We start from the raw sequence: 23,641 nt of genomic DNA, 5'->3' as shown, positions 1-23,641 counted from the left end.
TGTGATTGGCCTCTCACCTCCCTCGGGTAGGCAGGGTAGTGATGATTCACTCAGTCAATCATTCATTCGACAACAAATGTTTCCTGGGGAGCAACGACTGTGTGCCAGGCAGTTTAGGGGCTGGCGCACAGACACAAAGGCCTGCCCTCTGGAAATTTACATTCTACAGGGGGAGGGAGGAGGGGGAGGCAGACAACAGACAATAAAAGTAAGGCGTACGTATGTGAGTTGGTGACGTGTGCTGTGGACAGATGGACGCTACACAGTGTGTGTGTGCAGTGTTTTATTGTCCTGTGGGAAGTGTGAGCTTGCCCAGGACAGCTGTTGTTTCTCCAGCCTTGCACAGGCGCTGGTGCAGGGCTGTCTCTAAGCGTGGTGATTTCAGTTTCCACGTGGACCCAGCTCCGGTGCCGCTAATATTAGGTTGCGCTGTACTCACTGGATGCCAGGCTCTGAGCTACAGGCTTTCCCTGTGTGATCCCATGTGATCACTACCGGGAAGGCAGGCTCCACCATTACCCCTACTTTACAGATGAGCAAACCGAGGCTCAGACCTCTGAAGTTACTTGTCCCAAGGTCATTCTGTTAGTGTCCGGCCAGAATCGGAACTCAGATCTGTCTGGCCCCAGAGTGAAAACCCAGTGCTCACCTTGGTTAACGTGGGTGATTTGGTTCTTTGGAGACATATGTCCCTTGAGTAGTGAATCCGGGAAGGCTGGGGGTTGCCCTTAGAGAAGTTGAGACACGGACGCCCATCCCGGGCCTCTTGGACAGAACTGGCTTGTTCCCCTCTGTGTCCAGCACTGTCCTTAGCAGAGCTGGCTTTAGGGAATGGTGGCCAGAGAGACAGATGGTCAAATGGATCAAATATGTCCCTGCAGACACAGAACTGCCTTTGTCTCTCCGCTAGGGCTGAAGTCCGGTTAGCATCTACACAGAGTCTGATCTTAGCCCTGATCTTGGCGTTCCTGGAAGATGAGATGGACTCAAGCTCAGGGGACTTTGACCCCAGAGCCTCAGTGCTCGCGACCACTGGGCCAGATAGTACCTGAAGGAGTTAGGCCCCTGAATTTGAATCGCCTCGTTTCCATCCTGAGGTGCCCTGGGACTTGGGCATGCATGCTTGGGTGTGGAGCCACCTGAGTTTCCTCATCTGTAAAAGGAGGTGGGGTAGCTAAGTCATCCTTTAGATGACCCCTCCCCTTTGCCTTGGCAAGATGCCCCCCACCCCACCCCATGCCATGTACACACTTAGGAACTTCAAGGTCACTCCCTCTGTTCCAGATGGCCTTGCCCATGGGTGAACTTGGTTCACCCTGCTCCAGAGCAGCCCTCATTCCTTCCCCAGGCTTCCTTCGAATGTGGTGGGTGAGGCCAGGGGCGGAGGAACTCAGTCCGGCCCAGTGTTCCTGGGAGGCCTGGGGGTGTGGGCTGCCCCAACAATGGCAGCATTGTTTGGAGCTCAGAGATGGGGAGATTCTGGGACTACCCACAGCTGCTGGCTGCTGATAACGCTGAGGACATTTCTGTATTGACTGTTGGGTCTTTTGGTGTCTGCCTCCAGGGACTTGCTTCGCAGGTGCAGGCCTTGGTTGGATAACGTTTGTCTTCCATGCTGTATCTGGGGGGCTAAGGAGTTTCCCAGCACCACCCAGTAATGGCATCTTAGTGCAGGGAGGCCTAAGGGGCTGATGGCCGTGCCCACCTCTGTTTCCACAGGAAGGAACAAGCCTAGAGAGGGAAGGTGGCTTGCTTGTGGCTACACAGCTAGGCTGTCTGTGTGTCTTAGAGTCAGACTGACCTTGGTTTATACCCTGATTCTGTCACTTATGAGCGGAGTGGCTTTGGGGAAGCCCCTTCCCCACCAAACCTGTTTCCCCATCTGTAAAACAGGCATAAGTTTCTCGTGAGATTGAGTGAAGGAATGCTTATCAAACACTTAGCACCATGCCATGTATACACTAGTTGCTCAATAATGGCAGTCATCATCTCTTCTCTCTTGGTTGGCAGTAGAGGGAGGGACTGGCTTGCTTTTGTCCTACTTCATTTGCCCAGTCTGGCTGTCATCTCTGTTAGCCATCCTTTGGCTGTTCTGCCCTGATTTCTGGGCATCTCAAGGCCACTGAAATTTTCCATTCATGTTTGTTCATTCATTCATTCAACAAACATTTAATGATGGTGTACTAGGTCCCAGGCTTTGATAATGGATCATATGAAGGCGTTTTTCAGATGTAAACTGTTTCTTCAAGGATAAAGTGACTTCGATCACTTTGAACCTACACAGTCCACGTTGCAGATGACCTTACGGTTATTGAGAGCTTCATTTTCCGGATGGGAAAACAACAGAGGCTCAGAGCAGGAAAGAGGTCAGGAGAGCCCCACAGAAGGACAGTGGCAGAGCCGGGACCAAGTCCACATCTCCTGGCTGGGGCTTATTTAATTTGAGTTCTAGGAGTTTTGCTAACACTTGTTTATTGAGTACCTTTGTGTACCCAGGACATGTTCTTGGCCTCAGGAAAGGCCAGGGAGGTGAGGGAACCCAGGCTCAGAGCACAGTGTGGTCACTGGGTTGGTTTCTTTCCTTCCTTCCTTCCTTCCTTCCTTCCTTCCTTCCTTCCTTCCCTCCCTCCCTCCCTCCCTCCCTCCCTCCATTTTGCTTTCTTGCTCAGCCTGGAGTGCAGTGGCACGATCTCGGCTCACTACAGCCTCTGCCTCCCCTATTCAAGCGACTCTCCTGCCTCAGCCTCCTGAGTAGCTGGGATTATTGACGTGTGCTACCACGCCGGGTTGACTTTTGTATTTTTAGCAGTGACAGGGTTTGACCTTGTTGCCCAGCTGGTCTTGAACTCCTGAGCTCAAATGATCCACCTCAGCTTCCCAAAGTGTTTGGATTACAAACGTGAGCCACTGCGTCCAGCACTCGGTTTTCTCTTGAGGACAGCTGGGGCTGTGACTATGCTGACCCAATTCTTGCTGGCCCTGCTGCCTATGGGCTGTGAAAGTTAACGTCTAAACCCTGTGGATGGTCCATGCTCTCCCTTATCTGGGCTGAGACATCCTGGCTTCCTTATCTGGGGTGAGCAAGCTCACTTGGTATGTGTGTGCTGACCAGTAGGGCCCAGAGAGGGCTGGAGCAGAGAGACAGAGGGGCCATTTCTCCCACCACCCATGGGCTGTGACCCAGACTGTTTGTGGCTTCCTCCTTGAAGCATGAGGAGGGATGGGGTGCTTAATAGATCTCTGCCACTTATCTGTGACCTTCATCTTTCTGACTCTCAGTCTCCCCATATGTAAAATGGGAATAAAATAATGCCTAATGCTGATATTACTTGATAACATTTATTAGGGATTGACTTACTGTGTATCAGGTAATGTCTTACTTTCTGGCATACATTATCCTACTAAATCCTTACAATAAATCTCATGAGGTCTAGGCATTTTTTAGGATACCTACCTCAAATAGTGAGTGTGAGATAATTCATGGAAAGCACTTAGCATACGGCCGGGCACAGAGTAAGCTCTCAAATTGCATTAGGTGTCATGGATGGGGAGACCGAGGCTGGCCCAGGTTAACCTGCTAACTGCCTGCCTGTGGGAATTTTGAGGACGTCACGTAAAACCGTAAAACACCTGCACACATGGCATTTTCTTTGTGTTCATTACTTAGAAGGGTGGAAATCAACTTGGCCCAGCACTTTGGTGTCAATATTTATTTCCAGAGGGCTGGTCTGGTGGAGAAGAGAGCTTTTAAAATCCTAGCTCTGTCAGTCCTAAGTGATGTTGAGTTGATTCCTAATTTGCACAGCTCAAAAGACATTTGTAGAATAATCAGTCTCAGGGCAACTCTAAGTGGACACTGGGCCAAGAAGGCAAATAATTACTTAAATGGAGCTGTGCAGGTCTCATGCTGGGTGCATGACGTGTGCTGTCTCATTTATCCCTGCCTAGTAGGTAGAGATAACCACCCAGACCCATAGGTTGGCCTCCTGAACGTGAACTCCCGGGAGACGGAAACTGTTTTTTCACTGCTGTATTCCCAGTGGCTAAAATAATGCCTGGTACAGGGCAGGTGCCTGATACATTCATGAATGAATGGATGAGGGACCCTAGAGGTGATGCAGCCTGCCAGGATCACATAGCAAGTCCCCAACCCTTACACTGCACCAGGACAGCTGCTCCATCTGAACTGATGGGGGTCATGGAACACCGGTGTCCAGTTTCCTTTGGCCTTCAGCCAGAGAAGAAAGCCAGCGATTACAGGCTGCCGCGAAGTCCCCCGTCAGACACCCTCTGAGAGTGCATATGGGCTGAGGTGGCCAGGAAAACAAGGAGCTCCTGGGTACACAGACCACACCTCTGACAAGAGGGCCCAGATAGAGCAGGCACCTCCCTTACCAGAGTGCGTGACCTTGTCACCTGTGTCTAAGCCCAGGCAGGACCACCTTTTTTTTAGATGGAGTTTTTGCTCTTGTTGTCCAGGCTGGAGTGCAACAGCGCAATCTCGGCTCACTGCAACCTCAGTGATTCTCCTGCCTCAGTCTCCCAAGTAGCTGGGATTATAGGCATCTGCCACCACACCTGGCTAATTTTTGTATTTTTTGTAGAGATGGGGTTTCATCATCTTGGTCAGGCTGCTCCTGAACTCCTGACCTCCTGATCCACCTGCCTTGGCCTCCCAAAGTGCTGGAATTACAGATGTGACCCACTGCGCCTGGCCAAGGACCACCTTCTTTTGTCTCTTTTAAATAGTTTTTTTTTTTTTGATAGGGTCTGGCTCTGACACCGAGGCTGGAGTGTATGTAATGGCACGATCGGCTCACTGCAACCTCTGATTCCTGGGGGCAAGCCATCCTCCCACTTCAGCTTCCTGAGAGATGCCACCATGCCTGGCTAACTTTTTTGTGTGTTTTTTTTGTAGAGACAGGGACTCACTTTGTTGCCCAGGCTGGTCTCGAACTCCTGAGCTCAAGCAATCCTCCTGTCTCGGCCTCCCAAAGTGCTGGGATTACAGGCATGAGCCACTGCGCCTGGCCCTAAATTGTATTTTATTGTGATAAGAACACTTAATGTGAGACTACCCTTTAAACACATTTTAACATGGACAGCACCTTATTACACACAGTAGGCCTGTCCAGCAGATCTCCAGAGCTTATTCATCTGGCTTAACTGAAACGTTATGCCCAATAATGAGTAACTCCCCATTTCCCCCACCACCAGCCCCTGGCAGCCACCATTCCACTCTTGATTATAAGAGTTTGACTGTTTTACCAGATTCCTCATGTAAGTGGAATCTGCAGTTCTTGCCTTTCCGTGACTGGCTTATTTCATGTAGCATAATGTCCTCAGGGTTCATCCGTATTATCTCACTTTGCAGAATTTCCTTCTTGTTAAGGCAGAATAGAGACCCACTGTGTGTACATACCCCTTTTTCTTCATCCATTCATCTGTCGGTGGACATTCAGGTCGTTTCTACATCTTGGCCTTTATGAAGAGTGCTGCGATGAACATGGGAGTGCAGGTATCTCTTCAGGATCCTGCTTTTAATGCTTTTGGATAAATACCCAGAAATGGGATTGCTGGATCATATAGTAGTTCTATTTTTATTTTTATTATTTATTTATTTATTTTTGAGATGGAGTCTTCCTCAGTTGCCCAGGCTAGAGTGCAGTGGCACGATCTCGGCTCACTGCAACCTCCGCCTCCTGGATTCAAGCGATTCTCCTGCCTCAGCCTCCCGAGTAGCTGGGACTACAGGCACGTGCCACCATGCCCGGCTAATTTTTGTATTCTTAGTAAAGATGGGGTTTCACCATGTTGGCCAGGATGGTATCGATCACTTGACCTTGTGATCCACCCGCCTCAGCCTCTCAAAGTGCTGGGATTACAAGCCTGTGCCACCACGCTTGGCCAAGTAATTCTGTTTTTAATTTTTGAGGAGCTTCCATATTGTTTTCCATAGCAGCTGCACCATTTTTTTATCGCCACCAACAGGTGCAGACGCTCCCTTTTCTCCACATCCTCATCAATACTTGTCATCCATCTTTTGTCTTGTTGATCGTAGCCGTTCTTACAGGTGTAGGATGATAGATACCTTGTGGTTTTGATTTGCCTTTCTCTGACTAGTGATGTTGAGCATCTTTTTATTTACCTTTTGGACATTTGCATGTCGTCTTTGAAGAGGTGTCCATTTAAGTCCTTTGTTCATTTTTTAATCGGGATATTAGGATTTATTTGCAGTTGAGTTGCAGGAGTTCCTTATATATTTTGGAGATTAACCCCATGTTAAATATATGGTTTGCAAATATTTCTCCCCTTTTTTAGGCTGACTTTTCATTCTTCTGATTGTCTCCTTTGCTGTGCAGAAGCTTTTTAGTTTGATGTACCCACTTGTTTATTTTTGGGTTTTTTTTTTTTTTGCCTGTGCTTTTAGTGTCATATCCATGAAATCATTGCCAAGACCGGTGTTATGAGGCTTTTCTTTATGATTTGTTCTAGAAGTTTTACGGTTTTGGGTCTTACACTTAACTTTTAAATTCATTTTGAGTTGATTTTTGTGTATGATGTAAGGTAGCGGTTCAACTTCTCCCTCTTTTATGTAGATCCAGTTTTCCCAGCTCCGTATTGATGGGTCTTGTTGGCATCCGTGCCAAAATCCATTTGACTATATATGTGAGGGTTTATTTCTGGACTCCCTCTCTCTTTTTTACTTTTATTTTTTAAGAGACAGGGTCTCACTGTATTGCCCAGGCTGGTCTTGAATTCCTGGGCTCAAGCAGTCCTCCCACCTCAGCCTCCCAAGGTGCTGAGATTACAAGTGTGAGCCACCATGCCCAGCCTTATTTCTTTTCTTTTCTTTCTTTTTTTTTTTTTTTGGGTCGGAGTTTCACTCTTGTCGCCCAGGCTGGAGTGCCATGGCGCGATCTCAGCTCACTGCAACCTCCGCCTCCTGGGTTCAATCAGTTCTCCTGCCTCAGCCTCCCGAGTAGCTGGGACTACAGGCATGCGCCACCATGCCCAGCTAATTTTGTATTTTTAGTAGAGACGGGGTTTCGCCATGTTGGTCAGGCTGGTCTCCAACTCTCGACCTCAGGTGATCTGCCCGCCTCGGCCTCCGAAAGTGCTGGGATTACAGGCGTGAGCCACTATGCCCGGCACCCAGCCTTATTTCTGAACTCTCTATTCTGTTTTCTTGATTGATATGTCTGTCTTTATGCCAGTTCCACACTGTATTGATTACTGTAGCATTGTAGTACATTTTGAAATCTGGAAGTGTGTGACCTCCACCTTTGTTTTTCTTTTTTTTTTTTTTTGAGACGGAGTTTCGCTCTTGTTACCCAGGCTTGAGTGCAATAGTGCGACCTCGGCTCACCGCAACCTCCGCCTCCTGGGTTCAGGCAATTCTCCTGCCTCAGCCTCCTGAGTAGCTGGGATTACAGGCACGCGCCACCATGCCCAGCTAATTTTTTGTGTGTGTGTTTTTAGTAGAGACGGGGTTTCACCATGTTGACCAGGATGGTCTCGATCTCTTGACCTCGTGATCCACCCACCTCGGCCTCCCAAAGTGCTGGGATTACAGGCGTGAGCCACCGCGCCCGGCGTTTTTCTTTTTCAAAGTTGTTTTCGCTATTTAGGGTCCCTTGAGATTCCATAAATATCTTAGGATAGATTTTCCTATTTCTGTAAAAGATGCCATCAGAATTTGATGGGGATTACACTGAATCTGTAGATCATGTTAAGTAATACTGACATCTTAAGAATATTAAGTCTTCCAGTCCATAAACCTGGGATGTCTTCCATTTATATGTGTCATCTTTAATTTCTTTTGACAACAATTTGTAGTTTTCAGTGCACAGGTCTTGTGCCTCCTTTTTAAAGTTTATTTATTCTTAAGTTTTTAGGAATATTACATAAATATTCCTAAGTATATTCATTTTTTTGAAAGAGAAAAAAGAAAGAAAGAAAAGAAGAAGGAAAGAAAGAGAGAAAGAAAAAAAAGAATGCAAGAGAGAAAGAAAGAGGAAGAGAAAGAGGGGGCGAGTACAGGACTCTTCCTCTATTGCCCAGGCTAGAATGCAGTCTAAAAATGGGTATTAAAAACCTCTTTTATGCCAATAATTGTGCTTAACAATGGAGACAGGAAGGAATAAGGGAGGAAAATAACAAATAAGCAGCCAACCAATATTTCATTTAAACCTGTGAAATGCTATGCAACTGCTGAGGAGTGATTTACTTCCAATTATGTGGTCACTTTTAGAGTAGGTGTGATGTGGTACTGAGAAGAATGTATGTTTTGTGGATTTGGGGTGGAGAGTTCTGTAAATGTTTATTAAGTTTACTTGTTCCAGGTCTGAGTTAAAGTCCTGGATATCCTTGTTAATTTTCTATCTTGTTGATCTGTCTAATATTGACAAAGTGGTGTTAAAGTCTCCCATTATTATTGTGTGGGAGTCTACGTCTCTTTGTAAGTCATTAAGAACTTGCCTTATGTATCTGGGTGCTCCTGTATTGGGTGCATATATATTTAGGATCGTTAGCTCTTCTTGTTGCATTGATCCTTTTACCGTTGTATATTCATTTTTATGCAATTGTAAATTGAATTAGTTTTTCGTTTATTCATTGTTAGTATATAGAAACACAATTGATTTTTGTGTGCTGATCTTATACCTGCAACTAACTCTGTTAATTCTAACTTTTTTGCATAATCTTTAGAGTTTTCTACATATAAGATTATGTTGTATACCAACAGAAATAATTTTATTGTCCAGGTGCGGTGGCTTATACCTGTAATCCCAGCACCTTGGGAGGCCGAGGTGGGCCAATCACAAGGTCACGAGTTCGAGACCAGCCTGGCCAATATGGTGAAACCCCATCCCTCCTAAAAATAATGAAAAAAAAAAAAATAGCCTGGCGTGGTGGTGCATGCCTGTAATCCCAGCTATTCAGGAGGCTGAGGCAGGAGAATTGCTTGAACCCGAGGGCAGAGGTTGCAGTGAACTGAGATTGTGCCACTGCACTCCAGCCTGGGCAACAGAGCGGGACTCAGTTGAAAAAATAATAATAATAATAATTTTATTTCTCCTTTCTAATTTAAATGTCTTTTATTTCATTTTCTTACCTCAGTGCACTGACTAGGACTCCCAGTGCTATGTTGAATAGGCATGGTGAGAGTAGGCATTTTTGCCTTGTTCCTGATCTTGGAGGAAAAGCTTTCAGTCTTTCACCGTTAAGTGTGATGTTAACTGTGCATTTTTAACATGTGGCCTTTACTGTGTTGCGGTTACTTTCCTCTATTCTGTTTGTTGATTATTTCTCATGAAATGTTGTTTGACTTTGCCAAATGCCTTTTCTGCTTTAATTGAGATGATCATGTGGTTTTTTTCCCTTTCATTCTGTTAATGTGGTATAGTACACTGATAGACTTTTTATGTTGAACCTTCCTTGCATTGCAGGAATAAATCCCACTTGGTCATGGTGTAATCTCACTTTTAATATTTGATTATAATTTGCAAGTAGTTTGTTGAGTATCTTTGCATCAGTATGTCAGAGGCATTCAAAGCAGAGTGACTTAATCTTGAATAGGGGCTGGGTAAAATGAGGCTGAGACCTGCTGGGCCACATTCTCAGGAAGTTAGGTATTCTTAGCCATAAGATGTTTATGGTTAAGGGATCAGAAACAGACCCACGATCTAACAGACCCGGGAAGTGTCCTGATGTCCTGATATCTTAAGAACAAAAAGCATTCCTGGTTTAAAAATGTCTCACTTTAAAGATAATAATATATGAACACTGAGAACATATGGACACAGGGAGAGGAACATCACATACTGGGACCTGTTGGGGATTGGGGGCTAGGGGAGGGCTAGCATTAGGAGAAATACCTAATGTAGATGACGGGTTGATGGATGCAGCAAACCACAATAGTATGTGTTTATCTGTGTAACAATCCTGCACGTTCTGCACATGTACCCCAGAACTTAAAGTATAATAAAAAATAAACAAAAATAAAGATAATAATATAGACTCTTGTGAAAGACAGTAGGTACACAAAGATTAGCAATTCTTTTTCACAAACCCTTGTAGGAGAGCACATCTCCCCCATGAATTTTGTTACCTTACATATAAGCAAGCATGGTACCTAGGTGGGCACGTTCCTCCTGTTAGTTTTGGGAACGCCATACTCTGCCTATGGAATAGCCATTCTGTTTTTGTTTGTTTTGAGACACAGTTTTGTTCCTTTTGCCCAGGTTGGAGTGCAATGGCGCAATCTTGGCTCACTGCAACCTCTGCCTCCCGGGTTCAAGCGATTCTCCTGCCTCAGCCTCCCGAGTAGCTGGGCTTACAGGCGCCTGCCACCACATTCAGCTAATTTTTGTAGTTTTAGTAGAGACAGGGTTTCACCATGTTTGCCAGGCTGGTCTTGAACTCTTGACCTCATGTGATCCATCCGCCTCGGCCTCCCAAAGTGCTGGGATTATAGGCATGAGCCACCACGCCCGGCCTGTTTGGAGGTTTTAGTCTCCTTAGGAGTTATATCTCTCATGATTCAGGCTTGGCAGATTGTGTTTCTAGGAATTTTTCTATTTCATCTTGTTTATCCAATTTGTTATCATACAGTTGTTCATAGTGCTCTCTGATAGTCCTTTCTGTCAAATCAGTAGTACTGTGTCCCCTTTTTCATTTCTGATTATAGTATTTTGAATTTTTTTTTTTTTGAGACAGTCTCACTCTGTTGTTGCCCAGGCTGGAGTGCAGTGGCGTGATCTCAGCTCACTGCAGCCTCCACCTCCTGGGTTCAAGTGATTCTCATGCCTCAGCCACCCAAGTAGCTGGGATTACAGGTGTGTGCCACCATGGCTGGCTAATTAAAACATGTTTCCCTTTTTTTTTTTTTTTGGTAAAGATGAGGTCTTCCTATGTTGCCCAGGCTGATTTCAAACTCCTGGGTTCAAGTGATCCTCCCACTTGGGCCTCCCAGAATGCTGAGATTACAGACGTGAGCCGTTGCACCCAGCCTTTACTTTCTTGACATTGTCCTTTGATGCACAAATATGTTTCATGTTGGTGAAGTCCAGTATATCTATTTTTTCTTTGGTTGCTTGTGCTTTTGGTGTCATTTTTACCCATCTGGTCTTTACTAACCCCAGTATACCCTTTGACACACATTTAGAGGTCCTCAAAGTTTTTATGCAAAGATGGGAGGATATGTAAATAATTTTTAAAGAAACACTCATTGAAACAGACTGCAGTACTGTCTTTAATAACAAAGATCTCCAAAGCTTCTATGTGAATACTCAGGGCTTCTAAAACCATCTCTTTGTAAAGGTAGATGAGGGTGATTGTACATCCTACCAAAGCCCCTAGCTCTTTGGTTTGAGGCAAGAGAAAAAGGAACACTGGTGATGAAATTTAGGATAACAAGGAGCATAAAAGAGGCAGTTCTTCTGCCAGCTTGCCCCCAAGTTTCTCTACCACCGTCTTAACCTTAAGCGATAGTTCTCAAAGTGTGGCCGGGGGTCCAGCAACAGCAGCAGCATCTGAGCACTTGTTGGAAACCAGATTCTTGGACCTTATTTCAGACCCACTGAGTCAGAAACTCTGGGGTGGGTCCCAGTGATCTGTTTGAACACGTGCTCTGCCGCACATTCAAGTTGGAGAGCCACTGGTGTCGCATTTTCACCTGGTACAGCCTGGAGCCTCCCACCTGGAGAATGTGATGACTCATCATCTCCTGCCAAGTGTGAGGTCAGGTATTTTTGGTGACAGTTGACAGCAAACCTTAAACTAACTTACTAAACAGCTGCAGAAATTAATTGGCTTGCACATTCTGCCTAAAAAGTCAGTAGGGAGCAGGTTTGTTCTCCATTTCCCTGTAATTCTCTGTCTTCCTCTGTATATTAGCTTGGTCTTCCTTCACACCCGCGTCTCTCAGTTGCAAGGTGGCTGCCTGCAACTATCAGAGCTGTGTGCTTCCTACTTAGCTCCAGAGTGAGACGACATGGCATTCCACACCATGAAGCACAGCTCGCCAGCTTAGCTCCGGTGACACTAGCCCTGAATCAGGGCAAGAGGCAGAAGATTTTCCTGACTGCCTTAGCACCCTGCTTCTGCCTTTCCCTCTCAGGGGATGGGTAGGCCCCACCCAGTTCTCATGGCTATTCACAAAGGGGAAGGAAGAAACGCTGCATGTGGAGGGGGAGGTAGCCATGGTGCCCAGGACACCAGCACTCATGAAATGGCCTCTTTGCTGTTTGTCCCGAATCCACTGTTTTCCTTCTTTTCCACACTCCAGAGACAATGCATCCAGAGGGATCTTTCTGAAGCAAAAGCCTGTCTACAACAGCCCTTGCTTATACCCTTTGGTGTATCTCCCCAGACACACACACACACACACACACACACACACACACACACACACACAGACACACACAGCTCTCCAGTTAGGTTCGCACCTTGAGATGTTCAAATTCTAGTTCCAATTGACCTTTGCAGCCTGCTGGATTCCCATCCTTTGGAACCCCATGGAATGCTCCACCATCATCCCCTTCCACACTTTTCCATGCTGCCCCACCTCTGCTTCTGTGTTCTGCCTGGAATGTCTTTACCCTTCCCCATGTGGTAAATTCGCCTTTCAAAACTCAGCCTGGATATCTGCTTCCTCTGGGATAGCTCTAAGCCAGGTTAATGACTTGTCCACAGGCTTCTGGGTTAACAGTCACCCTGTGCCTGTACCACTCATCTCTATATCTCCCTCAGCTGGTAGCCTCGGGGCAGGGACCTGTTTGATTCTCCTGGGTCCTCAGTCCCCAGGCTTGCCACGGACTAGGAGTTCACATAGTGTTTGTTGATCACATACTAGTTTTGTGCCCCCTGCTGTTGCCTAGCAAAGTGGGGCCCCTGGTAGACTCAGTTGATATTTATCAATGCATTCAACTGACCACAAACCTCAGTTCTTCAGGTCCTGGGAAAACCCTGAGCCACTTGCAAATATAGGCTGCTTGCGCCTTTGACAGGTTCAAGGAATCAGTCCTCAACATTGGAGCAGTTTCACTTTGGACTTGGTCAGGGCTTAGAGGCCTTTAGCTTTCAATCCTGAGGAACCTCCCTTTATCTAGGAAGCTGGGGACTGGACCATTTGGACCTTCATCATGGGTGGGCATGGATTCCTCATCCCAATCAGAAGAATAGATGTATCTGTAGCAGTAGGTTATTCTAGGCCAGTTCTTTCTATTAAAAAAAAAAAAATCTGGCCAGGTGCAGTGGCTCATGCCTGTAATCCCAGCACTTTGGGAGGCTGAGGTGGGTGGATCACGAGGTCAGGAGTTTGAGACCAGCTTGGCCAGTGAAATACTGTATCTACTAAAAATACAAAAATTAGCCAGGCATGATGGCGGGCGCCTGTAATCTCAGCTACTCTGGAGGCTGAGGCAGGAGAATCGCTTGAACCTGGGAGGTGGAGGTTGCGGTGAGCCAAGATCATGCCATTGCACTCTAGCCTGGGCAACAGAGGGAACCTTTGTCTTAAAAAAAAATCTAAAGTCCTTTTCTAGCTTGAATTTAAAATTTTTTTTAATTAAAAATTTAAAAATCATGTTTATTTCTAATGTACAATTTGATAATACATATTTATTGAATATAATACATAAAAATACAAACTACTTGTAAACCTCCTGTGAGTTTTGTGCTTCCAGTCTTTTCTCTAAGCATGCATATTTGGTAATTTCCTAAAGCATTGAGATTATTATTTTATTCATATTTATTACCATTGTCTTAGTGAATTTTATGCTTATGCTGCTATAACAGAATACCTAAGACTGGGTTATTTGTAAACTATAGAAATTTATCTAGCTCATGGCTCTGGAAGCTGGGAAGTCCAAGGTTGAGAGCCTTGCGTCTGGCAAGGGCCTTCTTGCTGCATCATCCCATGGTGGAAGGTGGAAAGGGCAAGAGAGCTTGTGAGAGAGAGCCAGGAACTGAACTGACAGCCTCTAGTCCTTTTATAATCAGCACTGATTCATCCATGAGGGTGGAGCCCTCATGGTCTAAATACCTCCCATTACTGCTGGCCCCACCTCCCAACACTGTTACATTGGGGATTAAGTTTCCAACATATGGCTTTTTTTGTTTGTTTGTTTGAGATGGAGTCTTGCTCTTGTTGCCCAGGCTGGAGTGCAATGGTGGGATCTTGGCTCACCACAACCTCCACCTCCCAGGTTCAAGCAATTCTTCTGCCTCAGCTTCCCGAGTAGCTGGGCCCGCCACCACACCCAGCTATTTTTTTATATTTTTAGCAGAGGTGGGGTTTTAGTATGTTGGTCAGGCTGATCTTGAACTCCTGACCTTAGGCGATCCACCTGCCTTGGCCTCCCAAAGTGCTGTGATTACAGGTGTGGGCCACCATGCTCGGCCAACACATGCCTTTTGGGAGACACATTCAACTTATTTTATCTGTTGCCATTGAGACTATTGTTTTATTAATCAAACTCCTTGTATTTCTGCAAAAAAACCTGTCAAGTTTGTAATACCAGCCCCCTGTAACCTTCCTGCCACTGATAAGCTGAAGGTAAAAATGTTAAGACCCAGATACTGAAAAAAGCAAGTAAGGCCTGGGAGTCTAACCAAAGCTGAAGAACTTAACTCAGAGCTTCCCAGTAGCCAAGGCAAAATAATAAATAAATAAAAGGGAAACTCAAGGGGTTGTGGAGCTCTTGAACTGCAGAAGAGGAAGCAAGCCAGTTTGTCAGAATGCTGACCTCTGGAGAGGGCACAGGGACCTTGTGTAAGAGTGTTGTGTAAGGGACAGCTTCACCGAAAGATGAAGGAACTGCCTGGGTTTGGTCACTTCTCATACTGACTCTTTTTTTTTTTTGAGACAGAGTCTCGCTCTGTTGCCCAGGCTGGAGTGCAATAGCGTGATCTCAGCTTACTGCAGCCTGCAACTTCCACCTCCTGGGTTCCAGTGATTCTCCTGCCCCAGCCTCCCAGGTACCTGGGATTATAGGCGCCACCACCACGCCCAGCTAACTTTGTATTTTCAGTAGAGGTGGGGTTTCACCATGTTGGCCAGGCTGGTCTCAAACTCCTGACCTCAGGTGATCCGCCTGCCTCGGCCTCCCAAACTGCTGGGTTTACAGGTGTGAGCCACCATGCCCGGTCCATACTGACTCTTAAGAACAGCTGATGGCATGTCCATAAATTGTAGTTCTCAAAAATAAATACATAAATACATACATAAATTGTAGTTCCGGGAAGGCATTTCTTTGTTTTGTTTTCCCTAGGAATCAGACTGAGAGGAAGGCATATTTTTGTAGGAAGCCGAAATAATGTAATCTAAGCATGAAACTTTCTGGTGATTTCCTTTAGTAGAGATTTAACAAACACATGAACTGTGTGGCTTTCGTGCTGTTTTTTCATGTGAGGAATCTCACAACTGTCTCGATGAAGTTGGAGGCAAGAAATTATTATGCCATTTTACAGATGAGAAAATGGAGGCTCAGGGAGATTGACTTATCCAGGGTCACACAGCCAATTAAGTGGCATACCAGGACTCAAGCCCAAGTTTACAACCTTTTCCTTTTTGTTGGCACCTTGTTAGAGAAGGGGGAAGTGTCTGACATTGTTAAACATCCGTGGTGTATTAGGACTGGGTCTTTTGTGTGTGTGTGTGTGTTTGTGTATGTGTGTGTGAGACAGAGTCTCGCTCTCTCACCCAAGCTAGAGTGCAGTGGCATGATCTCAACTCACTGCAACCCTGCCTCCTGGGAGTGATTCTCCTGCCTCAGCCTTCTGAGTATCTGGGATTACAGGCGCCCACCACCACACCTGGCTACTTTTTGTATTTTTAGTAGAGACAGGGTTTCACCATGTTGGCCAGGCTGATCTCGAACTCCTGATCTCAGATGATCTGTCTACCTCAGCCTCCCAAAGTGCTGGGATTACAGGAGCGAGCCACTGCCCCTAGCCTAGGATTGGGTCTTTATAAGTACCACCTCATCCATTTCTTACAGTAAATCCTAGAGCCACGTAATCTTAGCCATTTTACAGAGAGGATCGGCGGTTGTCCAGGCCATACAGATAGTAGGTATTAGAGAAGCAAAGCAGGGATTCCCAACCAGGGTTTGGTGATGGAACTTGAGGATGTGCGAGGATTCAATAGAATTGCACAGGAACATTTCTGGGTGAGAGGGGAGAGGGTGGCTTTCACGGAGCCTTAAAAAACCCAAATAGAAATAAACCAGAAAAACAGACCCATGAACTCGAGGAAAGAGTCATAGTGACAGCTCACATAACTGAGTCCCAACCAGGGCCCAGGCACCTGGCAAGGCCTGGACGAGCTTATCCTTCCCACGAGGGTTAGGGTGCATCACCCCATCTCACGGGTTGCTCAGCCAGTAAGTGGCCTTGCATGGTGACTGAGTTTGGCTTCTTTTCCATCATCACCTCTTGTGGCTTGGTTTTTTTCTCACAGTGAGTAGAATTTTTCTTCCTCTTTTGTGGAGCTGGGAATTACTACAAGGCAGAATGATATGCTGTGCTTCAAAAGGTCATTGCCTATTTCCAAGTCACCTCTGTCGTTCCCTTGCCCGTGGCAACAAACTGATTGGATGGTGGTTGGTTAAGAGTGAACAAATGAATAGATGAATGAATGAATGCATAAGTGGATGAAAGAAGTACCTCTTCCTTGGCGTTCTGGATCAGCATTCATGGATCCATTTGTGATGACTTTTATTCAAGGGTGTTAGGTCACTGTAGTGCTAGAGAGAAGTCTTGGGGAAGCTGAGGTCAGGCCCGATGTTGATGACCGGGGAGGACTGGAGTGACCCAGCAAGCCTCCTTCCTCCTCAGCAGGCAATGATGTGAAGTGGGCCATGCCGCCTTCCACAGCTCTCTGCTATGGCATGCAGCCTTCCACAGCATGTGGCAAGCCTGGCAGGGCCTGGAATGCCTTGCTACCCTTGGAACCTAGTACTTCTCATATCCCTGGCCCACGTTAAAGTCTCCTGGTTTATCTGCTGTGGTTTTGCATCCCAGCCTGGCATACCCCCTAGTGCAGTGCAGTGATGGGGTCCTAGTTCAGAGCAACTGCATCAGCAGCCCTATTTTCCAGCTGAGGACACAGGCTCAGTGGATTGAAGTGACCTGTCCAAGGCCACACTGGTGAGCAGTGGACCTAGATCTTGGGCCCAGCCGTGGCTGGCTCCAAAGCCACGCATCACCACATCCTCATAGGACCCTCATGACCTCAGGGTCATATTTACATTGCTGGAGGCCTCATCAAATTCCTGAGGCCGCTCCACCCTCCTCTGGCCGGAGAGCTGTCTCAGGTCCAGCTGGATCATGGCTGAGGGTTTCTTTCCTGTTTATTGAGAGTATGGGTCTTCTTGACTGCCCCACTCTCCAGGGCTTCTGCTGAGCTGGGTTGAAGGGACTTCACAACAGGTAGGAACCAGGAGCTGGAAGCTTAAGAGGTGATTTTGCCTGTCCTGAAGTTTGTGATGCCATCCCCCTTCCTCAACCACCTGTAGCTCTACTTTGAGAAAAAAGGGGCTAGGCATGACGGCTCACGCCTGTAATCCCAACACTTTGGGAGGCCCAGGAGGGTGGATCACCTGAAGTCAGGAGTTTGAGACCAGCCTGGCCAAACTGATGAAACCCCATCTCTACCAAAAATACAAAAAATTAGCTGGGCGTAGTGGTGGGTGCCTGTAATCCCACTTACGTCGGAGGCTGAGGCAGGAGAATCGCTTGAACCTGGAAGGCGGAGTTTGCAGTGAGCTGAGATCGTTCCACTGCACTCCAGCCCAGGTGACAGAGCAAGACTCCCTCTCAAAAAACAAACAAACAAACAAACAAGCAAGCAAACATTTAAAGAGGCTGGGCACGGTGGCTCATGCCTGTAATCCTAGCACTTTGGGAGGCCGAGGCAGGTGGATCACGTGGTCAAGAGTTTGAGACCAGCCTGACCAACATGGTGAAACCCGTCTCTACTAAAAGTACAAAAAAATTTAGCAGGGTGTGGGAGTGTATGCCTGTAATCCCAGCTACTTGGGAGGCTGAGGCAGAAGAATTGCTTGAACCCGGCAGGCAGAGGTTGCAGGGAACCTAGATCATGTCACTGCACTCCAGCCTGGTGACAGAGTGAGACTCCGTCTCAATTAAAAAAAAGAAAAACAAAAAAGAGGCCAGACTTGATGGCTCATGCCTATAATTTCAGCACTTTGGGAGGCCAAGGCATTCAGATCACCTGAGGTCAGGAGTTCGAGACCAGCCTGGCCAACATGGTGAAACCCTGTCTCTACTAAAAACACAAAAATTAGCCAGGTATGGTGGCAGGCACCTTTAATCCCAGCTACTTGAGAGGCTAAGGCAGGAGAACAGCTTGAACCCGAGAGGTGGAGCCAAGATCATGCCCTTGCACTCCAGCCTGGGTGACAAGAGCAAGACTCTGTCTCAAAAGAAAAAAAACGAAAAAGAAAAAGCATCTATGCGAAGAGCCCAGAGTGGGCCAGAAAGAGGGAGAATGGGAGTGAACCAGGGCGGGAAGAGCTTTTTACTATAATTGTCCTTTCCGCCCCTCCACTAGGCTGGGAGCCCCTTGAGGGCCTGGACCTGGCTGTTCTCCCAGGGCTTGCAGTCTGTCAGTGTGAAGTAGGTGTATGATGAGTGAATGGATGACCTGAGGGTTTGGAGCCCTGCTTCCCAGTCCAGGAAAAAACTGTGGCCTTGGTCAGTTACATCCCCTTTCTTGGCCTCAGTTTCTCCATCTGAGCTGATCTTAGAGGCCCTGATGTTCTAAGCCAGCAAGTTCCGGGGCGCTGGAAGATGGAAGGAGCCTGAGATAGGTGCTGGGACTCTGGGAGGACTTGGCCAGCTTGGCCGCGGGGAAGGCGTCCTGAGGTTCTTGGCTGTGGAGTGTAGGAAACAGGGCAGCTGGCTGGTGGGCACCAGGGCATAGGCGGGAGCGAGGAGGGAGGGTGTATGCTTGGCTGAAGAGGCTGTTTGCTGAAGCTTCAGGTCTTCATAGCAACTTGATTTTCCTTCTTCAGAAAATGAAGCCCCCAAGCAGCTCCTCTGGCTGTCAGAGCCTCCTGTGAGGGTGAGGCCCATTGGGGGAGGGGGGTGGGCTCCCAAGGCAGGAGGAGGAGGGCCAGGGAGCAGGGGCACCCAGGCATTGGATGCTGGTGGACCCTGTCTGGCTGGGACCTGGGGGTTTCCGGTCTCAAGGGCTGGGCAGCCCCACTCATTATTACTTTGCTCTGTGTTTTCTGCAGATCATGATTGAGTTCTGTCCAGGGGGAGCCGTGGATGCTATCATGCTGGGTGAGTCTTACTTGATTGCCGGGCCCAGACGACTGGTTTGGCGTCCTGTCTAACTGCTGAACGGCTCTGTCTAGCACTGGGTCTTCCACTCTCCCACTCTGTCGGTTCCCATGGCCTCTTTGAGCACCTCTCTGCTTTGTCTTCTTTTGGGAGCAGGGTTTGGGTTCTTTTTTTTTCTTCTTCTTTTTTTGAGACAGTCTTGCTCTGTTGCCCAGGCTGGAGTGCAGTGGTGTGATCTCAGGTCACTCACTGCAACCTCCGCCTCCTGGGTTCAAGCGATTCTCCTGCCTCAGCCTCCCAAGTAGCCTGGGATTACAGTCATATGCCGCCACAAATGGCTTATTTTTCTATTTTTAGTCGAGACAGGGGGGTTGGGTTCTTGAAGAGAATGCAGGACATTCGCTGGAAGACCAGCACTCCCTGTCCCAAAAGCCATGTGTGGTCACTTAAACTGGCCACTCTCCATCTTGAGGCCTCTTGACCGTAAGATGGGTGTGATGCCTTCTTTGAGGGACCTCACAGCACAGCACTCTAAGAAGGTGAAACCAAGATACCAGAGGAAGGTCTTTGAAAAGTGGGGAGACCCACACATTTAGTAAATGCTCAGTGGGGACAGTGTCAGGTCTCAGTGTCCTGGGCAAGCTTGAGCATAGCAGTAATGATGACTACAGTGAAATGTTAGTAGTGGCCATTCCTTTGTGAATAGTTACTATATGCCAGAGAATATAGTAGCCATGTTCACATATGTGATCCCCCTCTAACCCTCAGGTGTAAAATCAGGAAGAGTATCAAGTTTTATTTTTTTATTTTTTGAGATGAAGTCTTGCTCGGTTACCCAGGCTGGAGTGCAGCGGCACGATCTTGGCTCACTGCAACCCCTCCACCTGGGCAATTCTTCTGCCTCAGCCTCCTTCCTGAGTAGCTGGGGTTACAGGTACCTGACACCACACCTGGCTAATTAGTAGAGACGGGGTTTTACCATGTTGGCCAGGCTGGTCTCAAACTCCTGACCTCAGGTGGTCCACCCTCCTAGGCCTCCCAAAGTGCTAGGATTACAGGCGAGCATCACTTTTATTTTTGCTTGAGCTGACACTTGAACAGTTAAGGGGCTCACCCAGTTCACGCAGGGGAGCTGTGAACCCAGGTCTGGGTGACCAGCTCCTCACCACGACCCATCCCGCAGCATCCCCGGCTCTTGCCACCCTGCAGGGCAGTGAGTACAGAGAGGCCGAGGAGAGGCCTGGAAGGTTGAGAGATGTGTCCAGGATTCTGGGATGACCCAGAAGAGGAGAAGTACTCAGTATAATGTGACACCATTCAAGGTATTTTCCCTGAGTTTATCTCAGGACAGAGACAATCATAATACTGAAACAACCTTGAATGCCATAATCCTGAATGTTGAAATCCCAAAAGAACAAAATGCCGAAAGTCTAAACTCCTGTCCAGTACAGTCCTGAAAGATAAAAATCTCAAAAATAGAATTCTAAAAAAAAGTTTTTTTAATTCTGTATATTTATATTTTAAAGGGGGATTTGAGAAATATAAAAACGTGACAGCACTTCATAGGCTACTTTACACAATCAAATAGGCAACAGTAATGTACATATTTTTGCAAGCAGAAACACTCAGTTATACCCAGGATGGTTGCACAGGTATAACAATTATGAGCAGATCTGCCGGATACGGTAGCTCACACCTGTAATCCCAGCACTTTGGGAGGCTGAGGTAGGCAGATCACCCAAGGTCAGGAGTTCGAGACCAGCCTGGCTAACATGGTGAAACCCCATCTCTACTAAATATACGAAAATTAATTGGGCGTGGTGGCAGGTGCCTGTAATCCTAGCTACTTGGGAGACTGAGGCAGGAGAATCACTTGAACCCGGGAGGCAGAGATTGCAGTGAGCCAAGATAACAGCACTGCACTCCAGCCTGGGCGACACAGTGAAACTCTATCTCAAAAAAAAAAAAAAAAAAAAAAATATGAGCAGATGACTTGTACTCATAAAGAAAGAGGTCAAAAAGGGAAATGTATAAATGCATATCACCAGGATTGGTGATTGTGTGCACACAGCTTTATAGCTGTTGTCTGAAATCTTGTAATGAACCACCTAAGCCTTTTGATGAGATCGATTAAAACCCTCAGTGGGTCACTAGGGCCTATGCAGATGCCCAAAGAGAAAGTCTATCTTTCACAAATGCAGATATACCAAAAGGACATCTCTTCATTTATTGAGGAACTTTCAACATTTTTACATAATGCACAATGCTTACACACCAGCAATGCTGAGATAACACACTTTCATGGAATTAAATTCGCAAAAAACTCCTAAAAGGAATTAGAACTCTCTCAAAATCTCTATACCATTTATACCTCCAGTATTGAAAATGATGTGAGGATGAAATACATAGCATAGTGAATTGCAGAAAGTAATGCTGACTATTTAAAATAGCAGGGAAAAGGCTGTGTGTGATGGCTCACATCTGTAATCCCAGCACTTTGGGAGGCTGAGGCAGGTGAATCACTTGAGGTCGGGAGTTCAAGACCAGCCAGGCTAACATGGTGAAACCCCATCTCTAATCAAAATACACAAATTAGCCAGGTGTGATGGTGCATGTCTGTAGTCCCAGCTACTCAGGAGGCTAAGGCAGGAGAATCGCTTGAACCCAGAAGGTGGAGGTTGCAGTGAGCCAAGATGGCACCACTGCACTCCAGCCTGGGTTAGAGAGTGAGACTCCATCTCAAAAAAAAAAAAAGGGGGGGGGTGGGGGTGGGGAATATATATATAAACTAAAGACCATTTAGTTTTTTCAAATTTAACATATGAACAAGTGTATTACAGGGATAGATTATGGGCAGTTGCACAGAGACCGTTCATAAGAGTTGGCCTAACAGGATACAACTATCCTGTGATTGAGATTTTTAGGATTTTAGACTTTAGGGATTTTGATCTTTGGGGATTTCAACATTTGGGATTATGATGTTTGAGATTGTGTCTTTTAGGATTGTGATCCAAACCCATCTCAGGAATGTGTCAGATTCACAGTAGTCCATCCCATCCCGGGCTGTAGAAAGGCAGGACCCATAAGCCTTCGCTTCAGAGCCACTTAACACCCCACCGAGTTCCCAGGAAGGTAAATGACAGTAGCGAGAAGGATACATGGCACGTGCTATGTGGCTCTTGGGTGTGCCTTCTCTCAGCAGACACTGCCTTTGAAGATTACCATTTTGAGGGATAGAATCCAACAGCATAAAAGGGATAGTCTGGTATGAATTGAGACTTTAGGTTATAAGGAGCCAAAATACTCAGACTTTTTTAGGTGGGGATGTAGGAGGTAGAATTTATTTGCACAAAGAATTGAAGACTTAAAGGATGGCTAGCTTCAGGCACAGCTTGTTTTAGGAGTTTTAAAGAGTTATGATAAGGGGTGGAGTGCAGTGGCTCACGCCTGTAATCCCAGCACTTTGGGAGGCCAAGGCAGGTGGATCACTTTGAGCTCAGGAGTTTGAGACCAGCCTGGGCAACATAGCAAAACCCCGTCTCTACAAAAAATACAGAAATTAGCTGGGCGTTAGTGGTTTACACTTGTAATCCCAGCTACTCGGGAGGCTGAAGCTGGAGGATCACTTGAGCTCAGGAAGCAGAGGTTGCAGTGAGCCAAAATCATGCCAGTACACTCCAGCCTGGGTGACAGAGTGAGACCTTGTCTCAAAAAATAAAATAAAAAATAAACGAAGAGTTATGGTAAGGACTTGATTCTTTATCCAGCTCTTGGCCCCACTATCCTCTGTGTTAGCCCCATTCTCATGCCGATTTTCTGCCCTTGATGACAAGATGGTGTGGGAGCTCCAGCCATCACATCTGAATTCCAAGCAGCAGGATGGAAGACACGAGGTAGAATAACCACCCACCCCTACCCCACAGTGAAGACTCTTTTTTAAAGAGACTTCAGAAAAACTTTACATGACACTTTGCTATATGTCTCATTAGCTGTAGCATATCACACACAGCTGGAATGGAGGCTGCGGAATGTGCTTTTCTAGCTGGGTAGCCATATGTTCTGATACTAAAAATGAAGGGGGAAATGGAAGCCAGCTAGCAGCCTCTGTGTCCCCTGGTATGCAGCTTAACTTAATGAGCTTAGCTGGAGGGGAGTATCAGAGATAGAAAAGGCACTGAAGTGTACTGTGTCCTCGACCTCATTCACAGCTGGGGTGTGACCGAGGCTACAGCTAAGCCAGCAGACAAACCCTGCCCTGGCTCCCGTCTCAGTTCTCCTCGTGGCCCTGACTGCTCTAGCCCTAGGCAGCTTTCCCCCTGTTGGT

The 23,641-nt window shown here is 46.8% G+C and overlaps 1 protein-coding gene across 1 annotated transcript in view; it reads left to right on the top strand.

Moving 5' to 3' along the window:
• STK10 (serine/threonine kinase 10) overlaps positions 1–23,641 on the top strand; it is a 149,131-nt gene that overhangs the window by 48,337 nt on the left and 77,153 nt on the right. Inside the window, exon 3 of the mRNA XM_064376557.1 lies at positions 19,269–19,317. Coding sequence (XP_064232627.1) covers positions 19,269–19,317 — 49 coding nt within the window. The remainder of the gene's footprint in view (positions 1–19,268; positions 19,318–23,641) is intronic.

The sequence above is a fragment of the Aotus nancymaae genome, unplaced genomic scaffold (genome assembly GCF_030222135.1).
Source record: "Aotus nancymaae isolate 86718 unplaced genomic scaffold, 86718_ANA_hifiasm-v0.15.2.pri h1tg000015l_1, whole genome shotgun sequence".
Taxonomy (NCBI): Eukaryota; Metazoa; Chordata; class Mammalia; order Primates; family Aotidae; genus Aotus; species Aotus nancymaae.
This window is presented reverse-complemented; position numbering and strand designations above follow the sequence as displayed.